The sequence below is a fragment of the Vulpes lagopus genome, chromosome 10 (assembly GCF_018345385.1).
Source record: "Vulpes lagopus strain Blue_001 chromosome 10, ASM1834538v1, whole genome shotgun sequence".
NCBI classification, from domain to species: domain Eukaryota; kingdom Metazoa; phylum Chordata; class Mammalia; order Carnivora; family Canidae; genus Vulpes; species Vulpes lagopus.
The window spans coordinates 61,947,934-61,972,040 of record NC_054833.1 but is presented as its reverse complement, the minus strand read 5'-3'; the positions used below and the strand labels follow the sequence as shown (position 1 = coordinate 61,972,040).

Genomic DNA, 24,107 nt, shown 5'->3' with positions numbered 1-24,107 from the left:
GTTTTCACTGGTCCCTCTGCTTTGTTCAGAGCCACTCCCATGTTATCCCTTGGGCCTTGTCATGACCTAAAGGTCTCCCACCTCTTACGCTCTACCTCTCAGTTACCACACTGACCACAAGGCTCTGGTCCTCTCTCTCCCCTGCCCTGGCCCCTTATTCCTGGTAGGACCTTCATCCAGGCCCATCACTGGCTAACACCTGCAGGCCTTCTGTATATTAGTACCCCATCCCTGGCTTCATCCCATGCTCAAGGGACAGGTGCCACTGGCCCAACCCCATCCCTCTGGATCACTGGTCTTCGTCCTTATATCTGGGGACTTGCAGCTGGGGTGCCATCCCCCATCATGGCCCTCATTGCTGAGACTCCCAAACTGGCATCAGGATAGTCACTTCCAGCTCTGATCTCAGGTCTTCTCTAATGCTCCTACCTCTTCTGTGTGCAGCCTATAGCCTATACGCTTCTGCCTTACCTCTGCCTCAGACCCCATGGAGAGTCTGGCTGGGCAGTGGTGCTAACCATAGCCAGCCCGGTCTCCAGGTAGCATCATTCAGACAGAATGAGATCTGCTCAGGATCTTTCTGCAGGGCCTGGAATGGCCCTAAGGGCGGCAGCTTCTGGCACTCTGGCCTTGTCTATGTCTCCCAGCTGATTTTGGGGATGTCCCAAGTCCTCTGAGCACCTGGAAGCCATGCAGAGGCCAGCCCCAGCCAGCAGCATCCTCAGTCTGCATCTCTGGGCCCTGGAGATGGTTATGGAAGATGCTCTGAAGCCACACTGACTGGGGTTTCTCAAATGTCCTCATTAGGGTGACCAAGTGTGCACATTTGTCCACGACTGAGGGGCTTCTTAGGACACAGGCTTTTCTGTGCCAAAACTGGATCATCTGGGGCAAAGTGGGTTGGTCGACCACCCTCATCCTCGCTCACAACTAATGATCTTGCTTCTCCAAATCACTGAGCACCAATGGCATATGCCCACCTGCATGCACCTGGGGCCAAATGCTCTGCCTTCCATTTGTGGTGGATTTCTCTGGCGGATTTTGCTCCTGGCTAAGATCTACCATCTACGTGGTGGATCCGATCTGCTCTTGCTCATCAAGGACACCACCTCTGAAACACCATGCTCCCCAACCCACATTCATCATCAATTTCCCCTTCTCTACTGGACCATTCAAATCAGCACGCAAATGCACCGTGACTTCTCCCGTCTTAAAACAAAACACAACTCTCTTCGCATCACACTTCCCTCCAGCCCTGCTTCACATTAAAACTCTAGAGGGTTGTCCATACCTGCAGTCTATCCTTTTTCTCCCATTCTCTTATTTTAAAGAATCGTCTATAGCTTTTTATCATGGGACATTTCAAACGCATCCCCAAAAAGGATAGCGTAATGACGCCTGCTCTTCTCATCACCCAGTCCGCCCCAATCGCATAACAGCACAGCCCAGGCATCATTCATTCTCTCTTGCCTTCATCAGATACACATGTGCCTCTTCCCTCCAACTGCTCCTGCCAAGCTCACCAATGACCTCTATGTTACCAGGTGGTACCCAGTGGTCGCTGCTCACGCTTCAGCTCATTGGACCACTCTATGGCTTACCCAGTTGATCACGGTCCCCCTTGGGCACTCTTGTTCTGTTTTCCACTCGATTTCCAAGGTCCCACACTGCCCTGAATTGCTTGCTTCCAGGCTATGCTCTGCATGCTGGGTGCCCAGTGGCTCCCTCCTAGAGCCTTGCTCACTAGGGAAGTGTGGGAAGTGACACTCTCCCCAGTTGACCTCGTGTTGTCTCCTAAGTTCACCCATCACAAACCCCCACCTGTATATCCCCAGCCTGAACTTCTTTCCTGAACCTGACATTTCTGCATGGATGCTTTGATTGAAATAAGCATCTACAACTTAATAGGGAACCAGCTTGGATTCACATCACTCCCAGCCTCTGCCTAAACCCCATCCCTCCCGCAGACTTCCAGCTTCCTAATATCTCAGGCCAAAACCATTTCGTCTTCCATCTTGCCCAGAAAGGCAACCAGATCCTTAAATGGCCTGCCTTGGCCCTGTGTGGCCTGGGAGACCCCTCCCCCAAACCTCTTACCTCCTTCAGTCTGTGCCCAAATGGCACTTCTCTCTGAAGCCTTGTGGGTGCTTTTATGAACTGCCAGCTCCCTCCCTTTCTGTGTCCTGTTTTGTTCCATAGCTTCGAACCCTACCTGACATGCTTCACGTATTTCCTTCTTTCGATCACTTCTCACTGGCCTGTAAGTGTGTCTGCTGTATCTTCAGTGCCTAGTACAGTGTCTGGCACAGAGCAGGTGCTCCTCATACGCGCTTCCCTGAAGGCATGAATGACCAGGTGAGCAAAGTGTCTGCCTCTTACAGAGGAGCCGTTACTTTGGAGCTCCTACCTTTTAGCAAAGTCTGTAGGGATCCCCCTCTGTTCCAAACTTACTCACTCTCTCTCTCATACACACACATGCACACACATCCCTCTATCTGGCTCCTGGCATGGTAGAAAGGACCTGGTAAACAGAAACATCAGAGGAGAAGCAGACAGGGACCAGCACATCACTTTCACCATGCAAACTGCCCAAGTGCAGGAGACAGCCTCAGTGAGCACACACGCATTGCTGCCATGGCAGCCCAAAAGGACCTTCCCTGGCCCGGCCTGGGACACATAAGTAGAGATCATTTGGATCCATGTTACTGACACATGGAGGATTCTGGACAGAATTCTTTGTAGCTCTTTTGACCAGACTCAAAAACAGGCAGCCCGACTGACATTTTAACCAAAATGCTGAAGTAGAATAGGGTCCCTGTAAGTGTGTTCCTTTGGACAGATCCTGAAAATTGATCTTAGCAGACTACACGTCCTTTCTTTCTTTTTTTTTAAGATTTTATTTATTTATTCATGAGAGAGACACACACACACAGGTAGAAACACAGGCAGAGGGAGAAGCAGGCTCCATGCAGGGAGCTCGATGTGGGACTCGATCCCGGGACTCCAGGATCATGCCCTGAGCCTAAGGCAGATGCTGAACCACTGAACCACCCAGGCGTCCCTACACGTCCTTTCTAGAAGGACAGCCGAGTGCTCATCTGCGAGTGGTGCACTATTCCTGGTCCATCTTCTTTTTGTGTGATTTTCACATCCTCCAAAATGTGTGCATCTAATAAGAACAGCCACTGGCCATGGAGAGCTTGCCATGGGCCCCTCCTGTGGAATCATTGCCCATCACTGCTCTGGCCCCTTCCTTGTCCAAGAGGAAGGATGTGCAGTGGCTGGGAGCATGATCTTCGGAAATAGGTCTGGATTTAGAATGAAAGTGACTATTTGACGTTCATCTGTGCAAATTACTCAACTGCTCTACTTTGAGTTTTTCTCCAGCAAAATGAGGATAATGAGAGCTCTCCCTTGGGGTCATCATAAAGGTGAAAATAAGACAGCATATGTCAAAGTGCTGGTGCATAGTAAATATTCAGCAAATAGGAACCTTTATCATTGGGTTTTCATTGTGGCAGCTAGGGGGATGCTCTGCTTTCCTCCAGACTCCTCTGGGGTCCTACATGGGTCTGGGTGATTCTGTCTAAAGAACAGAGGTAATGGTGTAGGGGGACCTTGGGCTAAACTATTGGTCACTCTAATAACATCTTCCTTGGCCTTGACTTCCACTTAGCCTAAGGGGTGAGTAAGCAGGAAGTAAAAGGAAGAAATCAGAGTAGTGGACAGTTAACTCCTTGGAGAAAATAAGGGAAAGGGATCCCTGGGTGGCGCAGCGGTTTGGCGCCTGCCTTTGGCCCAGGGCGCGATCCTGGAGACCCGGGATCGAATCCCACATCAGGCTCCCGGTGCATGGAGCCTGCTTCTCCCTCCGCCTGTGTCTCTGCCTCTCTCTCTCTCTCTGTGACTATCATAAATAAATAAAAAATTAAAAAAAATAAAAAAATAAAAAAAAATAAGGGAAAAAGTAAGAATTATAGGAAGTGGAGCACATAATTCAGTTAGTCCTGAAAAGGGGCATCAGTACAAAGTCTGGTACCTGTGAGCTTAAGGCAGTGCTATGCCCCCTGGGAGGCTGACCAATGGCTGGGTGGCCTCCTAAGCTAAAATATGGGGTTTCCTAACAGGATAGGGATGGAACAGGGGGCTTTTGTGGTTACAAAGTCCCCAAGGTCAGAATTTCTGTTCTTTAATGTCTCACCTTCACAATCCCATTAACCAAAAAACAGCCCCTGGTGTAGGCTTTGTGTCAGAAGTTTTAATTGCCTGTGTACCCATGGATCTCATTCTAAAGCATCCTACTCTCTATGGATCTCATTCTAAAGCATCCTCACCCTCAACTCTCTGAATTTGAACAAGCCACCAATGAAGCTAGAGTGCAGCTCTCTCCCCATGATGCCTCTGGGGCCTTTGAAATGGTAGAGAGGGTTGGAGGCCTCCAAGCATCCAAAGATGCACTGTCTAGAATAGGGGCCATCAATGCACGATTCTCAGATATCACAGTCTGATAGAAACATATTCAAATTTGGGTGATGCAGGTTGGCAGGGCAATGGTATGACCTTCTAAAGCAGGAGTTTGCTACCCTGTTGGTTCCAAGTGTTGCAAGTGGGGGCTACACAGTGGCCAGGTGCCACCAGAAGGCCTCAAGCCAATGTAGGAAGAAGAGAAAACCGGGAGAAAGGCAGAGGTATCAGAGTAGAGGGAAAGCCAAAAGAAATACATAGAAAAAAAAAAAAAAAAGGAAGAGCATAAAACCCAGGTGATGAACATGGCCCCATGTTCGATGCCTGTAGGGAGTTACCTTCCCAAGTGTTTCCATGGGGCCGCTGTGCTTATAGGTACTACTCAGAGCTGACTCGGTTGCTCTGAAAGAAGGTAAGATGGAGCTGGGCCCTTGTCCTGAGATCCAGACTGTGCAGGGAGAACGAGTCCTCCTATTGGAAAGAGATCCCTGTTTCCAAAGCTCCTCCCCCAGCTCCAGTTTCCCCACTCATGAAACTCTAGTTATTATCTAAATAGGAAAATACACACAAGGTATATCCCTGGAGGGGAGAGGACATTTCAGAGACCTTGTTAGGAAGGGAATGATCAACGGGATCCGGTGAGGGTGATGACTGGGGTCCCATGTGCTCGCAGGAAGGCTGCAGGAGACTTGGACAAGCTAAGATCTAGGAACTCAGTAGCAGACACAGCAAAGTCCTACACCTGAGGCAGGGTAGAGCCTCCCGGATGAAAGCAACCCAGAGGACAATCAGGGACAGAGAGTTGCCTTTATGTTGCTCTGATGGGGGTCTAGTCTGGAAGCAACCTGGTGTCCACCGTCAGATAAATGCCTGATCTGGCTCCCCTCCGGCTCTGGTCCCAGGTCCTCCTACTCTTGTGCTTTCCTACCCAGTAGGAAATATCTTGTGCTATTCACACTAGCCCCCTTCCTATTTCTCGATGCTGCAATAAAGCTTCTACCTCAGGGCCGCCTTCCTATCGCCTCTGCCTGGGATGCAGGTCTCTGCCCAATTACCGCCTCCCCCATGCTGCCTTTCCCGACAAGAGTGGCTTCCTGCCACAGCATTCCCTGCCCTGCACCTGCTTGGGGTTTTCCCCATGCTTGTGTCATCAAGGATTTATTTTGTCTGCTTCCCCCAGAAGCATGGGAGTGTTGCAGAAGCAGAGTCCATTTTGTTTACTTCTGAATATTGCTTGGCCTCTAGCAGGCCTCATGAAATATTTGTTGAATGAGCATATGAACTCAAAACCATAACATTTGAAGAGTTTATATATATATGTAAAGTTCTTTAGATTGAGCTGTTTGGTGTTTCAGGTTGGACAACCTATAAGGGTCCAGGGTATGGGTGGGAAACCTCTGCAGTTGGGAAGGCTTGGTAAGAGCTGCCATGTTCTGGGACACCTGGGTGGTTCAGTGGTTGAGCATCTGCCTTTGGCTCAGGTCATGATCCCAGGGTCCTGGGATCGAGTCCTGCTTGGGCTCCCTGCAGGGAGCTTGCTTCTCTCTCTGCCTATGTCTCTGCCTCTTTCTGTGTGTCTCTCATGAAAAAATAAATCAAATATTTTTGAAAAAAAAAAAGAGCTTCCATGTTCTGTTTGAAAAATTCAGATCTGTAGCTCTGCCCCATGGGTTGTAACAGTGTGGTGTAGCCAACCTCCAAGATGGCCCTCCAGGATCTCTGGCACCTGATACTCCCCCTTTGTGTAGTTCCCATCCATCTGGAAGATAGCTGGCTCATGTCACCAATAAGATATTGAGAAAATGCTTAGTCATAAAAGACATTTGGGCTTCCTTCTTTCTTTTTCTTGGATCACCCACTCTGGGGAAGCCCGGCCACCATGCCATGAGGACACGCAAGTAGCCTGTGGAGCAAACGTGGTGGGGGAGGAACTGAGGCTTGCTGCCAACAGCCAGCATGATGTGTGTGGATGATCTTGAAAGCAGGTCCTCCACCCCACTTGAGCCTTCAGATGATGCAGCCCCTGCTGGAATGTTGACTGGAACCTCATGAGAGACTCCAACCCAGAAGCATTGAGCTCAGCTGCTCCTGAATTCCTAACCCACCCAAACTATGCAAGATAATACATTTCTTTGTTATTGTTTTAAAACGCGATGTTTCAGATCTGTTTCATTAGTTGCGTCAGTGAGAGGTAATCATCACAGAGCAGATGACGTGGGGGCTGGCTGTCCTAGCTTTCAGCTAACAGGGGTATGACTAAGAGCGTGTCTTTTGCTGGTTAACCGTGCAGCCCAATTCCCCTTCTGGTCCCAATTTGATTTCTGCAACTTCGAGTAGCCACAAATGCCACCTGTATCCTCAATAAACTTTATTTAGACACAAAGAGACACAACAGAAAATACATACACAGATACAGATTTTTTTTTTCTCTATAGGATGAACAAACATCACATAGGGAATTTAAAAAGTAGTTGCATGGAATGTAAGAAAAAATTGCAAAGGTCCTTGTTCGCTCACACTTAAAACAGACACATATTTCAGAGGAAGACAGGGATACAGCATCCCTACAACAGAATTCACAGTTGATCTATAACAGTACACAGGTGTTAGGAAGGTAATCAGAGGAGGCAGGGATCCGGTTACTCTTGATATGACAGGATGCTCACAACACTAGGAGGACTCTTTAAACAAAAGACAGAATCGAGGATTCCATACCCCCTGCACAGATGCTCTGCAAGCTGTCAGCTAGGTCATAAAGCAGCTCAGCAGAAATGCCACGTGAGCGTTCATCTTGAGGCTTGAAGGTCTGCGTGACCTCTACCTTTGCGTCCCCACCCAAGAGTTTACATAGACACACTTAGGACACTGAAACTCTCGACATGCAGCACGCTGGCTTCAAAACCCACAGTACAGAACATTGACATCAATTTATAAAATGTGGTTTAAAAAGGAAAACGGGTAAGAGCCAAGAGGAGAGCAAACAGTTTTCCAATGGTGTCACGTCCGCTGGTAGTTTCCCACCACGCTGCCTGTGGTCCCTCCCGCAGGAGCCCTGGCTTTGGGGTCCGGCTCCACACCGGGGGCGGGGCAGGAGGGATGTCTCGTGCAAGTCTATAGTCCTCTAAAGGCACACCTGTGACCTGCTGGTCCCTCCTGTCAGGAGCCATGTACGTTACCAGGACAAGCTGCCACGGAACCACCCCTGCTTTTCCCCTGTCCCGGACAAGCCTCTGGCCTCCACCATCATCTTCACATTTCAGATCGGGGCTCCCTAGGCAACCTGTGTGTTTTAGTAAAAAATGGTTTCCACTGTACCCTTCGTGTGTCCTCTTCCTAACGTGACAAATCCAGATGAGATGAAGTTATGGAGATCAGGTCCTCCACTTCGGTAAGCATCCTTCCCATAATGTCCTGCAAGAAGATGGGGCACAGTTACCTGGCAGACCCATGGCAGCAAGAGCAAAGCAAGCCCTGCAGCTCCAGCTCACCCGGTAGGGGTGAGGAAGTCAGTTTCAAACCAGCAGCGGAGGCAGCAGGTAGACGCCATCAAGAAAAAAATATATATATTATTTCATAAACATATATAATATATATTTCAAATATACACACAGTATATATAAAAACTATATATATCAAGTATATATACAAGTACATGTAGGTATATATACGTGTGTATGTATATGTGTATATATACATATATATACATATATATATATATATATATAATTGCACAACAAAGACAAAAGTTATAGGAAGGATACACGGAAAGCAGAGGGACAGGAGTCCACGTGGCTTGATTTTGGCATTTCTGACTGAGCACACCAGAACATCAGTGGATTAGCCCCACCATCCTGTCCGTTGGCCTAGCTTTTCCCCTGTTGCTCCTTCTGGCCTCGCTCATTTGTTTTCTTTCTTTCCAGAGCATTAGGCTGGGGTCTGTCTGGTCAGGCCTGCTCTCTATGTGACTGTTTATGAGTCCCACCACACCCCATGGAAACACAGCCTCGTGGCTTCGGAGAGATCAGCTGATGAAGAGCGACAGGACGGTGGTTGTAAAACACCAGGCAAATATTTCCTGCTTTCCCCTCCTGACTTTCTGTAATAAGCCCTTATCCCTTGTTGGTCTCACGCAGCCGTCTACCTGTGGGGTTGGGCTAAGAAAACGTGCAGGTGCATGGGGCTCCTGGGAGAAGAAATTAAAAGCGAAAAGAGAGTATTATTCTGCTTCTGACATTCCAAACAGGATTCCGCAATGCTCTTGAAATACAGGTATGGGAAAGAAAAAAGGACTCCATGATGTCATCCTGAGGTAGAGACATAGGAAAATGAAGACAAGTCATATTTTCGTCATGTTGCTACAGGAGCACGTTAAAAGCTACTTAGAAGTAAGACAGTGTGCACAACTACCCAAGATGCAAGGTTAAGTTAAAATGTGGACAGAAAATGAGGTGCCTGGGTGGCTCAGTCAGATGAGCATACAACTCTTTGGTTTTGGCTCAGGTCATGATCTCAGGGTCGTGAGACTGAGCCCCATTCTGGGCTCTGCACTAATGTGGGATCTGCTCGAGATTCTTTTTACCCCCCTGGCTCTGGTCCTCCATCCCCTTTCTCTCAATGCTATATTATATATGATCACAATGCTGTAAAAAAGTCAAACCAGAGCATTAAAAAAAAAAAAAAAACTGAAAGAAAACACAACTGATACTGCCAACTGCCTTCAGACAATTAGAACCTGAGTCTTATTTCTTCTCTCTTTTCAATGGTTCCATATTTTCCAAGTTTTTTTCTTTCATAATATAAATAAGTAAGATAAATTTCTAATAAAAAAACACAGGGTAAATATAAAGACAACCTAAACACATTTTTTCTTAATAGGGTGCCCTCTGCATTAGTAGAGCTCAAATCTAGGTGCATGTTGGAACCAACTGGAAGCTTTTAAAAATGTGAATGTCCAGACATGACTCCAGGGATTCTGATTCCATTCATTGAGGTCTGGGCTTAGGCAATGACATTTTAAAGAAGCTCTCTAGCTGATTCTAATGTGCCACCAGAAAAGAGAACCACTGTCCTGGGGTAAATGGAGAGATAATCTAAGTTCAGTTTGTTCAGTTGGTTCAATGAACATCTGTTGGACCCTCGGGGGTGCTTGGTACCACCCACTATCTAAGTTTTGAGCTCCAGAGCCCAACCTCTGATGAGTAGAATCTGGCTGGCCTGATTCCTTCCTTCTTCTCCAACACCAAGAGTCCTCAAACCGGAGAGTGCATCAGCAAAGCCAGGATGGGAGGCTGGGCCCCTGGACGGCTCAGTTGTTTAAGCACCTGCCTTCGGCTTGGGTCATGATCCCAGGGTCCTGGGATCGAGTCCCACATTGGGGTCCCTGCTTAGTTGGGAGTCTGCTCCTTCTTCTCCCTTTGCCCATCCCCTGGCTGGTGGTCTGCTCTCTCTTGCTCATTCTCTCAAATAAATAAACAAAATCTTTAAGAAAGAAAAGAAAAGCCAGGAGGGTATGTTAACACATACTGCTGGACCCACTCCCAGAGTTTCTGATTCAGGAGATCTAGGACGGGCTCATGATTTTGCATTTCTATCAAGTCGCCTGGTAATGCTGATGCTGTCAGGTCCAGGGACCAAACTCTGAGAACTGTCCGAGCACAACAACTTGAGAGGATTTTGCCACCACTTCTGTTGTGCCCTCCATACCCATTCCTCAGGGAGTACAGCCTGCTATGATGAGCCCTATTGCTATAAAATACTGTGGTCACAACCCAGAATTTGACAGAATAGAATTACTGGAGTTAAGAGGACTCTGCCCCTACCCCAAGCCACGTCACAGCTCCAGAAACCGTCTCCAGTACCTGGAGAAATGCATCTTCTTTAGGGATGAAGGGGTCGGGAGGGTGGGTTGTGCACTGCAAAGAGAGAGGGACTTCTGTCCTGTATGACATGGTCACTTTCTCCCTACCCCGCCCCCAATGATGGCAGGGCAGGGCCAGGAAGTGACAGTTCCAAAGTGTCATAAATTTGGACCTCATTAATTCAGAACCGGTGATGCATCCTGCAGAATTTGGGCTGGTTTATTTTTGTGCTCTTTTATAAATAAAATTTTTGATACGCGAATCAATACCAAGGACGATGAAACATAAAACAGTGCCTGTGCCACTTACAAATCATTCTTATCTGTCAGCTGGAACAATGTCCCTCGGGACTGAGCAGTAGCCTAGGCCTCCAAGGCTCTGCTTGTCGAATGAGTGACTCAAGTTTTCTGATCACCTACTACATGCCAGGCAGTGCCTCTGAAAACACAGCCTCAGGGTTGGTTTGTTTTGTTGATATCACAGTAGTGAACATTTTGTAGCATAGTGCAGGTTAAGAGATTTTTCACATGTACCATTTTCTTAAAGTTTAATCACCAAGATAGTTGCCTACTATCTTATTATGCCCCCATTTACCAATGGAAAAATGGAAGCTAAAAGAAGACAACAGCTAGCTTCCAGTTCTTCTCCCTTCAAACCGTGGGTCCCTTCCATCCTGCACCCCAGGCTCCTTACTTCCCACAAGAGCTTTGAGAAAAAGCCACGCTCCCATGTTTGTGGAGCTGGTCAGCCATAATCCTGGCTCCGAGGGCACCCCTCGCCCAATATTTGTACAACTCTGACACCAGCCACTTTACTCCTCGGTCTGGATGGTCACAATGGCACAGTTGTGACTCTTCTCTGACACTTGAACCTGGTGGAAACACTACTGATTCAGGAGCAGTCTATGGTGATGAATAAGTTCGTAGAAGTTGGGGCACAAAGGAGGTCGAGCTTCAACATTGAGGCTCTGCGTTGAGTAAAGGCAAGATATGCTGAGGTGTCAGGAACAAAAGCAGGTGACAGGGGCACCTGGATGGCTCAGTGGTTGAGCACCTGCCTTGGGCTCAGGGCGTGACTCCAGGGTCCTGGGATCGAGTCTCACAACGGGCTCCCTGCAGGGAGCCTGCTTCTCCCTCTGCCTGTATGTCTATGTGCCTCTCTCTGTGTGTCTATGAATAAATAAATAAAATCTTTTTTAAAAAAGAATTCTATAGTCGAATCAGCTTGGAAAATACTGAGTTACATGAAATGAAAAGTAAGCATGAAAACCAAGTCTAATAAAAGGTGTTGGGAAAATTGGACATCCACATGCAGAAGAATGAAACTAGACCACTCTCTTTCACCATACACAAAGATAAACTCAAAATGGATGAGAGATCTAAATGTGAGACAAGAGTCCATCAAAATCATAGAAGAGAACACAGGCAACACCCTTTTTGAACTCGGCCACAGTAACTTCTTGCAAGATACATCCACAAAGGCAAAAGAAACAAAAGCAAAAATGAACTATTGGGACTTCATCAAGATAAGAAGCTTTTGCACAGCAAAGGATACAGTCAACAAAACTAAAAGACAACCTACAGAATGGGAGAAGATATTTGCAAATGACGTATCAGATAAAGGGCTAGTTTCCAAAATCTATAAAGAACTTATTCAACTCAACAGCAAAGAAACAAACAATCCAATCATGAAATGGGCAAAAGACATGAAGAGAAATCTCACAGAGGAAGACATGGACATGGCCAACACGCACATGAGAAAATGCTCTGCATCACTTGCCATCAGGGAAATACAAATCAAAACCACAATGAGATACCACCTCACACCAGTGAGAATGGGGAAAATTAACAAGGCAGGAAACCACAAATGTTGGAGAGGATGTGGAGAAAGGGGAACCCTCTTACACTGTTGGTGGGAATGTGAACTGGTGCAGCCACTCTGGAAAACTGTGTGGAGGTTCCTCAAAGAGTTAAAAATAGACCTGCCCTACGACCCAGCAATTGCACTGTTGGGGATTTACCCCAAAGATACTGATGCAATGAAACGCCGGGACACCTGCACCCCAATGTTTCTATCAGCAATGTCCACAATAGCCAAACTGTGGAAGGAGCCTCGGTGTCCATCGAAAGATGAATGGATAAAGAAGATGTGGTCTATGTATACAATGGAATATTACTCAGCCATTAGAAACGACAAATACCCACCATTTGCTTCAACGTGGATGGAACCGGAGGGTATTATGCTGAGTGAAGTAAGTCAATTGGAGAAGGACAAACAGTGTATGTTCTCATTCATTTGGGGAATATAAAAAATAGTGAAAGGGAATATAAAGGAAGGGAAAAGAAATGTTGGGAAATATCAGGAAGGGAGACAGAACATAAAGACTCCTAACTCTGGGAAACGAACTAGGGGTGGTGGATGGAGAGGAGAGCGGGGGGTGGAGGGGAATGGGTGACGGGCACTGAGGTGGACACTTGACGGGATGAGCACTGGGTGTTTTTCTGTATGTTGGTAAATTGAACACCAATAAAAATTAATTTAAAAAAAAAAAAACAAGTCTAAGGACCTGTCAGTGAGCCCCACGTCTCCCGGAGCGTTTACATTTCTCAAAGGCATCTCTCAGGATGCTTGTTGGGAAAGCTGCCCATGACGCTGAGTGGGAGAAGTTAGGGTGATAGCTTCAGCTTTTGCTGGAGCTGTGGTCCTCAAATTTGAGCACCTCAGACTCACATGAAGGCACCCAGATTACTAGACCCCAGCCCCGGAATTCCTGATTTACTAAGTCAGAGGTAAGTTCCATGACTGACAAGTTCCCAGGTGATGCTGCCGATGGCCACAGGTCCAGGAGCCACACTCTATGAACAAATGTGTTAGAACAACTGACAGATCTCCCTTCAGCTGGATACAAGGCCAAGGTTAGGAGGTCAAGGTCTAGAAGGATTCACATTCTCTGTGTCTCCAGAGGAACAATTATTTTGGCAGGATGAGAGGAAGGATCAGTAAAAGCAAAGCCCTGTGCAGGTGGATGGGGTGAACAGTGGGAGTCAATGTCTCTTCTCTCCCCTGAGGATGCGTACAGTCCAGCAGCTGAAGAGATGTGTGATGAATGAGTATCCAGACATCTTTAGACATAACACAAAGAACCATATCCTTCTCTGTCTGCAGCCACCACCATAAGTCTATGCCCTCCTGCCTGCCATCGAGACAGGAAGCCAAACAATACTCGGATCAAGAGAAAGAGTGTTTCCAGAGAAAGAGCCACACGTCCAGCAGAGAGCCTGGCAGAGGTAGGCGAGAGCTTTGCAAGCACCCTTGCTGAGCAGCATGAGCACACCCATGTCGTGGTGCAGACAAACGCACAGCCCTGCCAGGAACGAGGATGGTTTCTGGCTGCAGAGTGCACCTGCTACCACCTGCTGAACCCTAACTGTGTGATGCAGCCCCTGGCTGGATTCGCTACTTTTAATTCTGCCATTGGCTCTCTCAGTATCACCAGCATCCTGAAGTCTGAAAGTCACAGGGGCAGCACTAAGGTTCAAGTTCAACTGGCCCTCTGGAAAGAGAAAGCTCAAGAGAGGTCTGAGGCTGAATTCTGAGTCGTGCCATGCTGGTGGCTCTAGTTAGGGCAGCAACTTTGAGTGACTATAGGGAGTTTCTCTGTTAGGAGATGTGCTGCAAGAAACAGGAAGGGGAAACATAATATCTGAATGGTGATTTCAGTAACATTTAAGAGTGATTTGCACCTGTGAAATTAGATCAATACCCAAGGGAGGAAAAGAAACTGACCAGGACAGCTGTCCTGGGTTGCAAATATGGCCAGCGGACTGCATCCTGAAGGAAATCAGTACAGTAAATCCTAATGAGAGAGATACTCCCTCAGTGACAGGTACTCGATGGCAAAGAGGACAAAGAGACAGAAACGATGGGAGACAAGAGATGGAGAGAACGATTCTAGGCACTTCCATCAATTTCCAACAGTATTCCCAGAAGAGACAGAAGGGATCATTCAGAAACAACGATTAAAAGTTAATTTTCTTTTCTTCTGAGCAGATGGGAAGACTTTAGTCTTCAGATCAAAAGGAAAGATCAAGCGTCACACTCTGCATTAGAAGTGACCAAAATCTAGATATACTCTGATGAAACGTCTTTTAAAAATATAAAGGAAATAACAAATTAATTAAAATATAAAATTAAAGGAAGATGCCATTTTCATGAAACTCTTTAAAAAGTCGGGGAAATGGGGCACCTGGGTGGCTCAGCGGTTGAGTGTCTGCCTTGGGCTCAGGTTGTGACCCTGGGGTCCTGGGTTGGGACCCCGTATCAGGCTCCCCACGGGGGGCCTGCTTCTCCCTCTGCCTATGTCTCTGCTTCTCTCTGTGTGTCTCTCATGAATAAATAAATAATATCTTTTTTTTTAAAGGTGGGGGAAAAAAGTGAAGCAACCTTTTGAAGAATTTTGAGACTTTTATTTCCATAGAGACAGATACTGCTCACAGAACACGCCCTCTGGAAGCAAGATGACAAGAAGATTCAAACCTCTCTGTATGTCTGTTTCCTCAGACGCAAAAGAGAAACAATAATAATACCCATTTCATTGGTTGTTGAGATTAAATGAGTTAATACATATAGAAGGCATTCAGAATAATTCGAAGCTTGCTAACAGTTTGGAGTAGAGATGTTTTGATTCCATTCTGCCAAAAGGTACTAAAGATAATGGAAAGAAGGAAGAAGAGAAAAGAAGTTCCACAGGAGGAGAAAAATATCAGACTTAACATCTAATAGCGGTAGAATGATTGGGGAAATACATATACATACACAGAGAAATACAAAAAAACAGTAACAAACACAAACACAAAAACCACATGTTCAAAGTGGGCTTAAGATCTAAGTGTGAAAAACTAAACCTTATACTTCCAGAAAAAGAATAAAGGCCATTCCATTAATGATCCCAAAGTAGGGAAGGATTTTGAAACAAGGAGCAAAAGGTACAGACTAAAAAGGAAACAAGTGAGCATTCTTAAACAGCGAGGGGTCGAAAGCAGTCGTGAAACTGCAAATCAAAGGCTTGAAACATATATTTTCATTAATAACTAAGCCTCATAAAGAATTCCAAATTAATAAGCAGGTGAAAAAAAAAACACAATGGAAAATGCAGGCCAAAGAGATGAACAGGCGAGTTGCAGTAGAGAAGACCCAAAGGGCCGATACACATAAAGTGGTGTTCAATCTCACAAGTAATCAGGGAAATTCAAATTAAAGCCATAATGAGATATCATTTCATACCCAGCAGACTGGGAAGAGTAAAAATGCCTGACACTAGTGTCACGGATAAGCAGGAACAAGAACCCTTGAACACTTCTGCTGGGAGTGTAGATTGTACAACTGCTTTGGAAAGTTGAAGACGGATATTTGATTGAACCAGCAAATCCCCCCCTTCAGGTAGATAAATCCTCACACACGAGCATAAGGAGATACCCATGAGCATGTTCATATGAGTATTGTTTGTAATAAAGACAAGTGGAAGGGGCTCAATATCCCTACCAAGAGAACAAGTGATAAATAGTGCTATACTCCTATGACGTAATCCTATGCTACAGTCCAACTGGAATGAACCAGAGCTCTGAGTAGCAACTTGGAGGACCGTCTGTTATAATGTTGAGTATACTAAGCAAAGCGAGGAAAAACAGGATGCCATCACATAGAAAGAGTTATGAAACATGCAGTGCAATACTCTATACTGTTTCAGGATATGTGCATATGTAGTATGAGTACAAAGAGATTCAGGGAATGATAAATACTTCAAAACAGATATTTCTGGAGGTAGGGAGTGAAATGTAATTGAGGAAGGAAGAGTAGATGAGGTGCTTCTATATTTTCTTTCCTATGTTGGGTAGCTGGGGACATAATTCATTGCTAAAGAATTCTTTATTTTATTAGATGATAGATGAATGCATAGATGATGGATGGATAAGTAGAAGGATGGATGGATGGGTGGGTGGATGGAAGGAAAGATGGATGGATGGATAGGTAGCTAGTTTTTAGTTAAGTCACTATAACCCAAATATTTTATTCACCACCAAATTGTTCCTCAACAAGAAAGGAATCAAAGAATCTCCAGTTTTAAGAACTCAGAGACTAAAATACCCACAAGTTCGGGACACCTGGGTGGCTCAGTGGTTGAGCATCTGTCTTTGGCTCAGGGCGTGATCCCAAGGTCCTGGGATCAAGTACCACATTGGGCTCCCCGCATGGAGCCTGCTTCTCCCTCTGCCTATGTCTCTGCCTCTCTCTCTCTCTCTGTGTCTATCATGAATAAATAAATAAAATCTTTAACAATAAAAAATAAATAAAATAAACCCCACAAGTTCTCCTTGGGGGGAAGGGCGAGGTGCCTGATGACAATGTCTGTCCAGCAAGAAATAAAACTATAGAATTTCAAAAATCACAGATGTATTTATTTATAATCTGCAAGCAGTACCCAAATCCCAAAATTCATTAAGAAAAGATTGGTAAGTTAGATTACACATTTGTAACATTTAACGAATTGGCTTTTTTTGACAGAAATAAAGTTAAGTGGTGCTGGATCTGCCCTGGAAAATCTGGTACGCAGACGGAGTGACCAAAGTGCATTATCGTGATGAAATAAAACCAAAAGTAGCCTCCGTGGTCAGAGAAACAGCGCTCCATCTTTAGAGCCTGCTTGAAATGCACAGCATGTGCTCAGAACAGACAGGGAGCTGGTCTCTGAAAAGCCGAAATGGTGCTAAGGCCCTGCGATACAGCCACTTCACTGCTGAACTTCTCGGTGCAAAAAAATGTGACACAGAAATCAAAACACATGATAAACTCTGGGAAAATATTTCCAATACACGTGAGAAAGGACTTTTCCCTTTGTTCAGAAAAAGCTCAATTATACTACTATCAATAACACCCTGGAAAAAATGCACCTAGGATATGAATAGGTAATTCTATCCCTCGGGAAAAAAAAAGAAAAAAAAATTTTTTGAAGGCCAAGGTATATGTAAAAAAAAAATATGATTAACCTTGAGTCACAATTAAGGAAATGCAAGTCAAAAAATAAAGGACCTCTCTAAAAAACTAGTTGATTTGGGGGCGCCTGGGTGGCTCAGACAGTTAAGCGACTGACTGTTGGTTTCAGCTCAGGTCATGATCTCAGGGTTGTGAGATCAAACCCTGCGTTGAGCTCCACGCTCAGTGAGTCTGCTTGAGATTATCTCTCTCCCCCCCATGCCCTCCCCCTCCCTGCCTCAAAAAAATAAATCAGTAAATCTTTACAAAATACGAAATAACTTGGCAAAATTTAAGTAGTGCATGACACCCAAAGCCAGGAGGAGGGGTTCTGTCATTGCTGCTGGTGGAGAGCATAAAGTATGCTGAGCATGAAGTATGTCCTTATGTGAAGGACAAGCTTTTGATTTGGCATCTCACTGCTAGGAATGCACCCTCCACATATGTCTTCAAGTCTCCCCGTAATACATGAACCAGGCTGGACAGTATGACATTAACTATAGTAGTTTCTGGCAATGGGCAGCTGATTAAGAAAACCAGAATCCACGCCTGTGGTGGAAAACCATGCAGCTGTTACAAAGATGAGGTCAGAATTCATGTGCAGATGTAGGAGGATCTCCAAGAGAAGATTTAAAAAAAAAAAAAAAGCAAGGTGCAGATCAGTGTTTCAGTAGGAACCTTTTTGTACAAACAAGAATGAAAATAATACAGGGAGGATATATTAGAGAGTAGAGTGGTTTATATGAACGATATATTTTTTTTCTGCAAGTAATTATGCCCACAAACTACTAAAACGTTCTTTCCCTTGGGGAGAGGTCCTGGGATGAAGGAAGAGAGGTGTTCATCTTGGAGTTTTATTACTTGTTCTACTGTTGGAACTTTCTACACACGTATATGTGGTATTTTTTATTTTTGTACTATTTACAGAGTTCATCTGGGATTAGGGAGTGGGATCATGGGCCATTCTTTGTTTTTCTTTTTTGTACTTCTTTACATGGGGGGAAAAATCTCTAATAAATGTCATTTTATAAAAAGAAATACAAGGGCCAGGAAGTGAGAGGGGCCACTGTCTCCTTGTGTAAATGACAAGGCATTTATCAAACACAGATTCTAATACCCACCTGGCAGGAGGGTGGTAAGGATTAGATGAGATCCCGGGTATAAATCATTTCGCCTAATACTGTACACCAGTAAGCCTCAATAAATGGGAGCTGCTAGTCACATAAAGACTATAGTCTTTCCTCTTTCCCATGCAGGGATCTCTGTGGAGTCCGCCCTGAGCTGACCTCAGGCCAGAAGGAGTCAAGAGTAGAAGGAGCTGGACAGAGCCTGGACTCTGCAATCTTGCCTGAGGGCTCTTTCCCAGAGACACCCCAAAGCTCCTTCTTGTCCGCAAGAGCTCACACCCACTCCACAAAGGGGAGTGGGCTGGGAGCCAGGAGGGACTCTGTTCCACCACGCTCTCACTTTTTGCTAAGCGAATGAGGCAGCTCTGAGCTCGCTCCACTGAGGTAAACAGGGGGCAGGCCAGGTCTAATTGCAGATTGCACTGACAATGACTATTTACTAGGCGAAAAATCTCGAGAGAGCAGCTACCGGGAATGCTTTATTTTATGTGTCAATTGTAGTGCTTGCTCACACAAGCGCATGGGGACAGTCTCCTCCAGAGTCTGTGGAGTTAACAGAGCTGTTGGCGAGTACTCTGGCAGTGCCACAGATCTGCCCTCTGGCGTCTCCCCTCTGCAGACTCTGTAGCTGGGAGACCTGGGGATGGCCACCAGGTACGTAGCCCACCTGGTGGAGGCCATGGGTCCCCAGCTGTGAGGACCCAGGATCAGCAATCCCGGTTGTTTTGGGAACCACCCTGCCCAACACTCTCACTTGACAAAGAAGGAAATACGAACCCAGAGAGGGTGAGGAGAGACATGCTCAAGGTCACACAGGTTGATAATTTCAGATACTAAACCTCAACTCTTGACTTTCAAGATGGCACTCTTCATCCTATCATTCTGATTGAAGAAAGCAGAGGCTCTCATCACATCTCATCACAAGCAGGGTAGGGTGGGGAGCATAACCTAGAAATACATCTTGATAACCACCGCACTGAAGGCCAATCCTCCAGAAGGTCACTCCTAAACCAGCCCCTTTTGATTCAGATTAATGTCCTTTGAACCATCAGTTTTGTTGGTTTGGATTTAGGAAAACTGGCACTTTGTGTTTGAAACCAAAACAAACAAACAACAAAAACATGAAGATGTCCTCTATAAAGGTCTCCAGCTGCGGCCAAGGGCAAACTCTAGGTCAACCTTATCCACTGCAAGAGGGGAGCTCTGCTGTGGCCTCCTGTATATCATGCAGGCTTTGGGGTAAGATGCCTTGTTTCAGAAAGCATTACGTGGCTCAAATATAAAAAGTCTGAAAACCACACCTCTAGTGCATCCTAATTATTTCCCAAGGGGATGAGAGAGAGGATTACTTGATGGTGACATTAATCTTCAGAGATTTGGAGAGGGCTAAACCCTCTTCCCCCCCACCCCCACCACTCCCCGCCATTGAGATAGAATCAGAGAATGTTCCAACGGAAGGACTTCTCAAGGGCACCTTTTCCAGCCTCGATATTTGCAGGCGAGGAAACTAGTGCTGGGGAGGGAAAACAGATAGCCCAAGGTCACTGGCTAAGGGCTATGACCACACTCTGCATCTTCCCACATCAGAGCTTTCCCTAACACACCAAGCAGCCCACAGCCTCCTCCCTGCCCCCGGAAACGGTACAGAGGTTGGTTTCTATTTCAGGGGACCCCAGCGCACCATTAGTTTCTCCTTGGATGCGTTGGCTATAATCCCCTTGGAAAGAAGCCCAGAGTCTAACCAAATCCCCGGCTCTAACTGCGATCCCCATTTCAGTTCTGGCTCATTCCTGAGAGCAGGACCCTGGCCAAGAGTCCTGAAGAATTTAAGTGGAAGCAAGGATGGAGGTGCTCTCCACAGTGATGGAAGGTTCTCCTTGGTCCCCAAGTCTGAGGACATTAGTGCAGATTTACAGTGGGGTAGCCCGGGGTGGGGGGCATCTGAGACCCCCTTTCTTCTCTTGTTTCTTGACCTCTCCTCATCCTCTACAAAAAGACCCACTGAGGGACACCTGGGTGGCTCAGTGGTTGAGCATCTGCCTTCGGCTCAGGGCGTGATCCCGGGGTCCTGAGATCAAGTCTCACATCAGGCTCCCCTCTGGGAGTCTGCTTCTCCCTCTGCCTATGTCTCTGCCTCTTTCTGTGTGTCTCTCATAAATAAATAAATAAAATTAAAAAAAAAACCCACTGAGCTTCCTATGAGTGCATCCAAACTGGTGGGGATAAATGAAATAATGCTGAAAAGCTCTACCATCTTATTTTATTGTGTGCCTTTACGCAGAGACATTGGCAATGAATGCCTTTTATTATCAAGAGGGAAATATTTGAGGAAAATATTATCTCCACTTTGCAGATGAATAAACAGCCGCAGAGAGGTTGAATATACACAATCAGAGTGGCTGGCCTGTGATTTAGGACAGAACCTAAATTCTCTGTCACCGTACACACTGGGGCTTCCATTCATTCTATCATGCTTCTAGGAAAGCCATGCTTCCCGCAGCTGCCCTAGGGCCCTACCTCTCCCAAAACACCTAAGAGAGACCCTTCTGACTAAGACAGCACAACAAAAAATATGGGAGAGGGAAGAATTTTAGGGGCTGTAATCTTTCATCAGGCTTCAGCTCCTATGGGGAAGGCAATTTAATTCATGGACTATTCTATATCTGTGAGAAACTATTGATGAGAGAGAGAAGGTTCATATTCAAATTCAGGGCTTTCTCACACTGATCTGGGTTAGGCATTTGTCACAATGAATAACACAGCTTGGCAAAATAGGAGATGAGAAACAAAATGGTGAACTTTAGGCACAGGGCATAGCGTCACCTCAGAGTTTATGGAGCTAACATCATGTGCGACTCCACTCAGAGGTGTCCTTCTATGGGCAAAGCAAGACTGCCCACTCTGAGTCCCATGGAAAGATCCAGAGAAGCCATGATAGTGTAGACGTGGTGGGGAGAGGGGTGGCCTCACTGGGAACTTGACATACTCTGATCAGTCTCTAGTAAACTCTCTTGCCAGATTTTGGGGGGGTAGGATGAGACAGACTCCTGTGAAGAGAACAGAGACCTAGAGGAGGTGCAGAGATGGGAAATTATCCGCATGAACTTCCTCCCAACACCACCCCCTCTTGGGGGTGAGCTCCCGCCACCTTCCCCTGCTCAAACCCATGACTCTCAAGGACAGGGTAGAGATGGGGATGGATACATCCAAGAGGCAAGCTGTTGAACATGCCTCCAATGTTCCATGTTTCCATTTGGTATGGTCAATTTACTAGTGTGTACCCACGACCCAGTCCCATGGTCCACTCACAAGGGCCACATGTCCTGCTCCTCTGCCACACTCCTGTTCCTACCCTGCCCTCTGCCCTCAGGCACTTGGTCTTCTCCATTCAGTGGGGGGCTGAGGCAGAGGCCATGACCTTCCTCAGGACCGCCTGGTTATGTATCTTCCCTGCAGGTCCTGTTCCTCCTGTGTGGGTCCCCAAGGCTGGATTTTGTAGGTGGGGTGGTAGGACCTCTCCGTTGGCCCTTCAGCCCCGCAGTGGACTGGTCTGCACTGCCATTTGCCCAAAACCCTATGCCACTCCTTATAAATTCCTTAAACCCTACCTCTTTCTTTTTAATGACACTCATGCTAAAATGTTCTCAAATTACCCCTTTTTAAGAGTGCCATCTGTTTCCTGCCAGACTCCGACTGATACACCATCCATCACCATCCTGGGCCTTCTTCTCTCCTTAGCTTGCTCAAATGCCATGGTCCATCCTTATTACCACCCTGACCTCCAACCTTGCCCACTGTGCTCACCCAGCAAAACCACCAGTGAAGAGAGCTGACCAGCTGCCATTTTGTCACTGTAGGACTTTAGGCAAATTACCTGAACTCTCTGAACCCTCATTTCCTCATCTGTAAAATAAGCCTAGTAATCGTACTAAAGGAGGGTTTTGTGATAATCAAATTAATGAATACTTACCATATTATAAAAAGAATCCAGGACACTGCCTGAGATAGGTTTGCCGCTCTGTTTGCCATTATTATGACCAGTCTCTCTTAGAATGAATAACCCAAATTCTCAGATGGCACCTCAAACCCTTAGGCAATTCTGCTCTCTTTCCCTGCAATGTTTACTCTTCCACTTTCTGAACATCCTTCCTGGGTTTCTCCTGGCTCCTGGAACCTCCCATACCTGCTCCCTAAACCCTCCCAGCTTGACCTTGCCTCATACTCCAAGGAGAAATTGGAACAGTGAGAAAAGAAGGTGTGATTTACAGGAGATCTCACCCATCCCCTCTCTCTGTCTTCCCTGCTAGTAAGTGAAATAACTTTAACATCCATGCCTCTCCACCTTCTCAAGGACTTAGCTCCTGAAACCACCGCCCCCCCTTCTCAAACACCACTTTCTCTCAGTCGACAGGCTCATTCATTCATTCCCACTTCAAATTTTCCTGACCCTCTGAATGCTAGACACAACACTCTCCCTTGACCCCACGTGTTCTGTGTCAATCATGGCCCATTTCCCACCATTTTGCAGTGGAGGAAACTGAATCTCAGAGTGTTGAGGGATCTTCTTCCTATTCGTATATCTCCTTGGGGGATGACCTAGGTCTTAAAATGTTTTTTTTTAATGTTTTTTTTTTTATAATTTAACAGAAAAATAGGTGCTTTGGACCATAATATGATACTACCACACACCTGCCAGAGTGGCTTACATTCAAAAGACACAACACACCAAATGTTGCTGAGGATATGGAGCAAATAAACTCTCGCACACGTTGTTGGTGTGGATAGAAAATGATAAAGCACCTTAAAAAACTTTTTTGGTGGATGCACCTGGGTGGCTCAGTTGGTGAAGCATCTGCCTTTGGCTCAGGTCATGATCTTAGGGTCCTGGGATCGAGTCCTGTATCAGGCTCCCTGCTCAGTGGGGAGTCTGCTTCTTCCTCTCCCTCTGTGCTCTCTCTCTGTCTCTCTCTCAAATAAATAAAATCTTCAAAAAAAAAAAAAAACCCTCCACAACTTTTTGGTAGTTTCTTCTGAAGGTAAAGGACTCCTGCTCTACACCCCAACAATTCCATACATAAGTATTTACCCCAGAAAATAATCAGAATCAATGATCAGAGATGTGCAAGATCTACTGCAGCTTTACTTTAAAAGAGTAATAAAAAAAAATGGAAGTATTCAGAATGCCCAACAAACAGCTTGAATAAATAATATATTGTGGAATTTTAAAATACTGTGGAATATTCATGAAATGAATACTATACAAGGCAGGACCTACTGGCCAGTGTAACAACACAGATGGCTCTCATAAAGATGATGTTAAATGAAAAGCCAGACATAAGCTAGAACGTGCTGCAGCACAAAGCTGAAGCCCAAGACCAAATTCTTTTGAAAAAGACTCCTGAAGAACAGACAAAGCCATTTGATGATGACAGAAGTCAGAAGAGTGGTTACCTTTAGGGGTTAAATACAGACTGGGAAGGAGTCTAGGGACTCTTACAGGGTCATGAAAATATTCTGCGTTTTTATGGGGGACAGGTGGTTAGGGACAGTTGGGCGGGTAGACAAGAGATAACAGATAATCACATGAGACATCATTGACTTATATACTGAAGGTTGGTAAATGTTCTAT

The 24,107-nt window shown here is 45.9% G+C and overlaps 1 protein-coding gene across 4 annotated transcripts in view; it reads right to left on the bottom strand.

The window, feature by feature from the left end:
• SHISA6 (shisa family member 6) overlaps positions 1-24,107 on the bottom strand; it is a 275,521-nt gene that overhangs the window by 138,665 nt on the left and 112,749 nt on the right. For 2 of the 4 annotated variants that reach the window (XM_041771846.1, XM_041771847.1), the window contains exon 3: positions 7,780-7,875. The exons of the other annotated variants lie outside the window; for them this stretch is intronic. In XM_041771846.1, the coding sequence (XP_041627780.1) occupies positions 7,780-7,875 (96 nt within the window). The remainder of the gene's footprint in view (positions 1-7,779; positions 7,876-24,107) is intronic. 4 annotated transcript variants of the gene reach the window in all.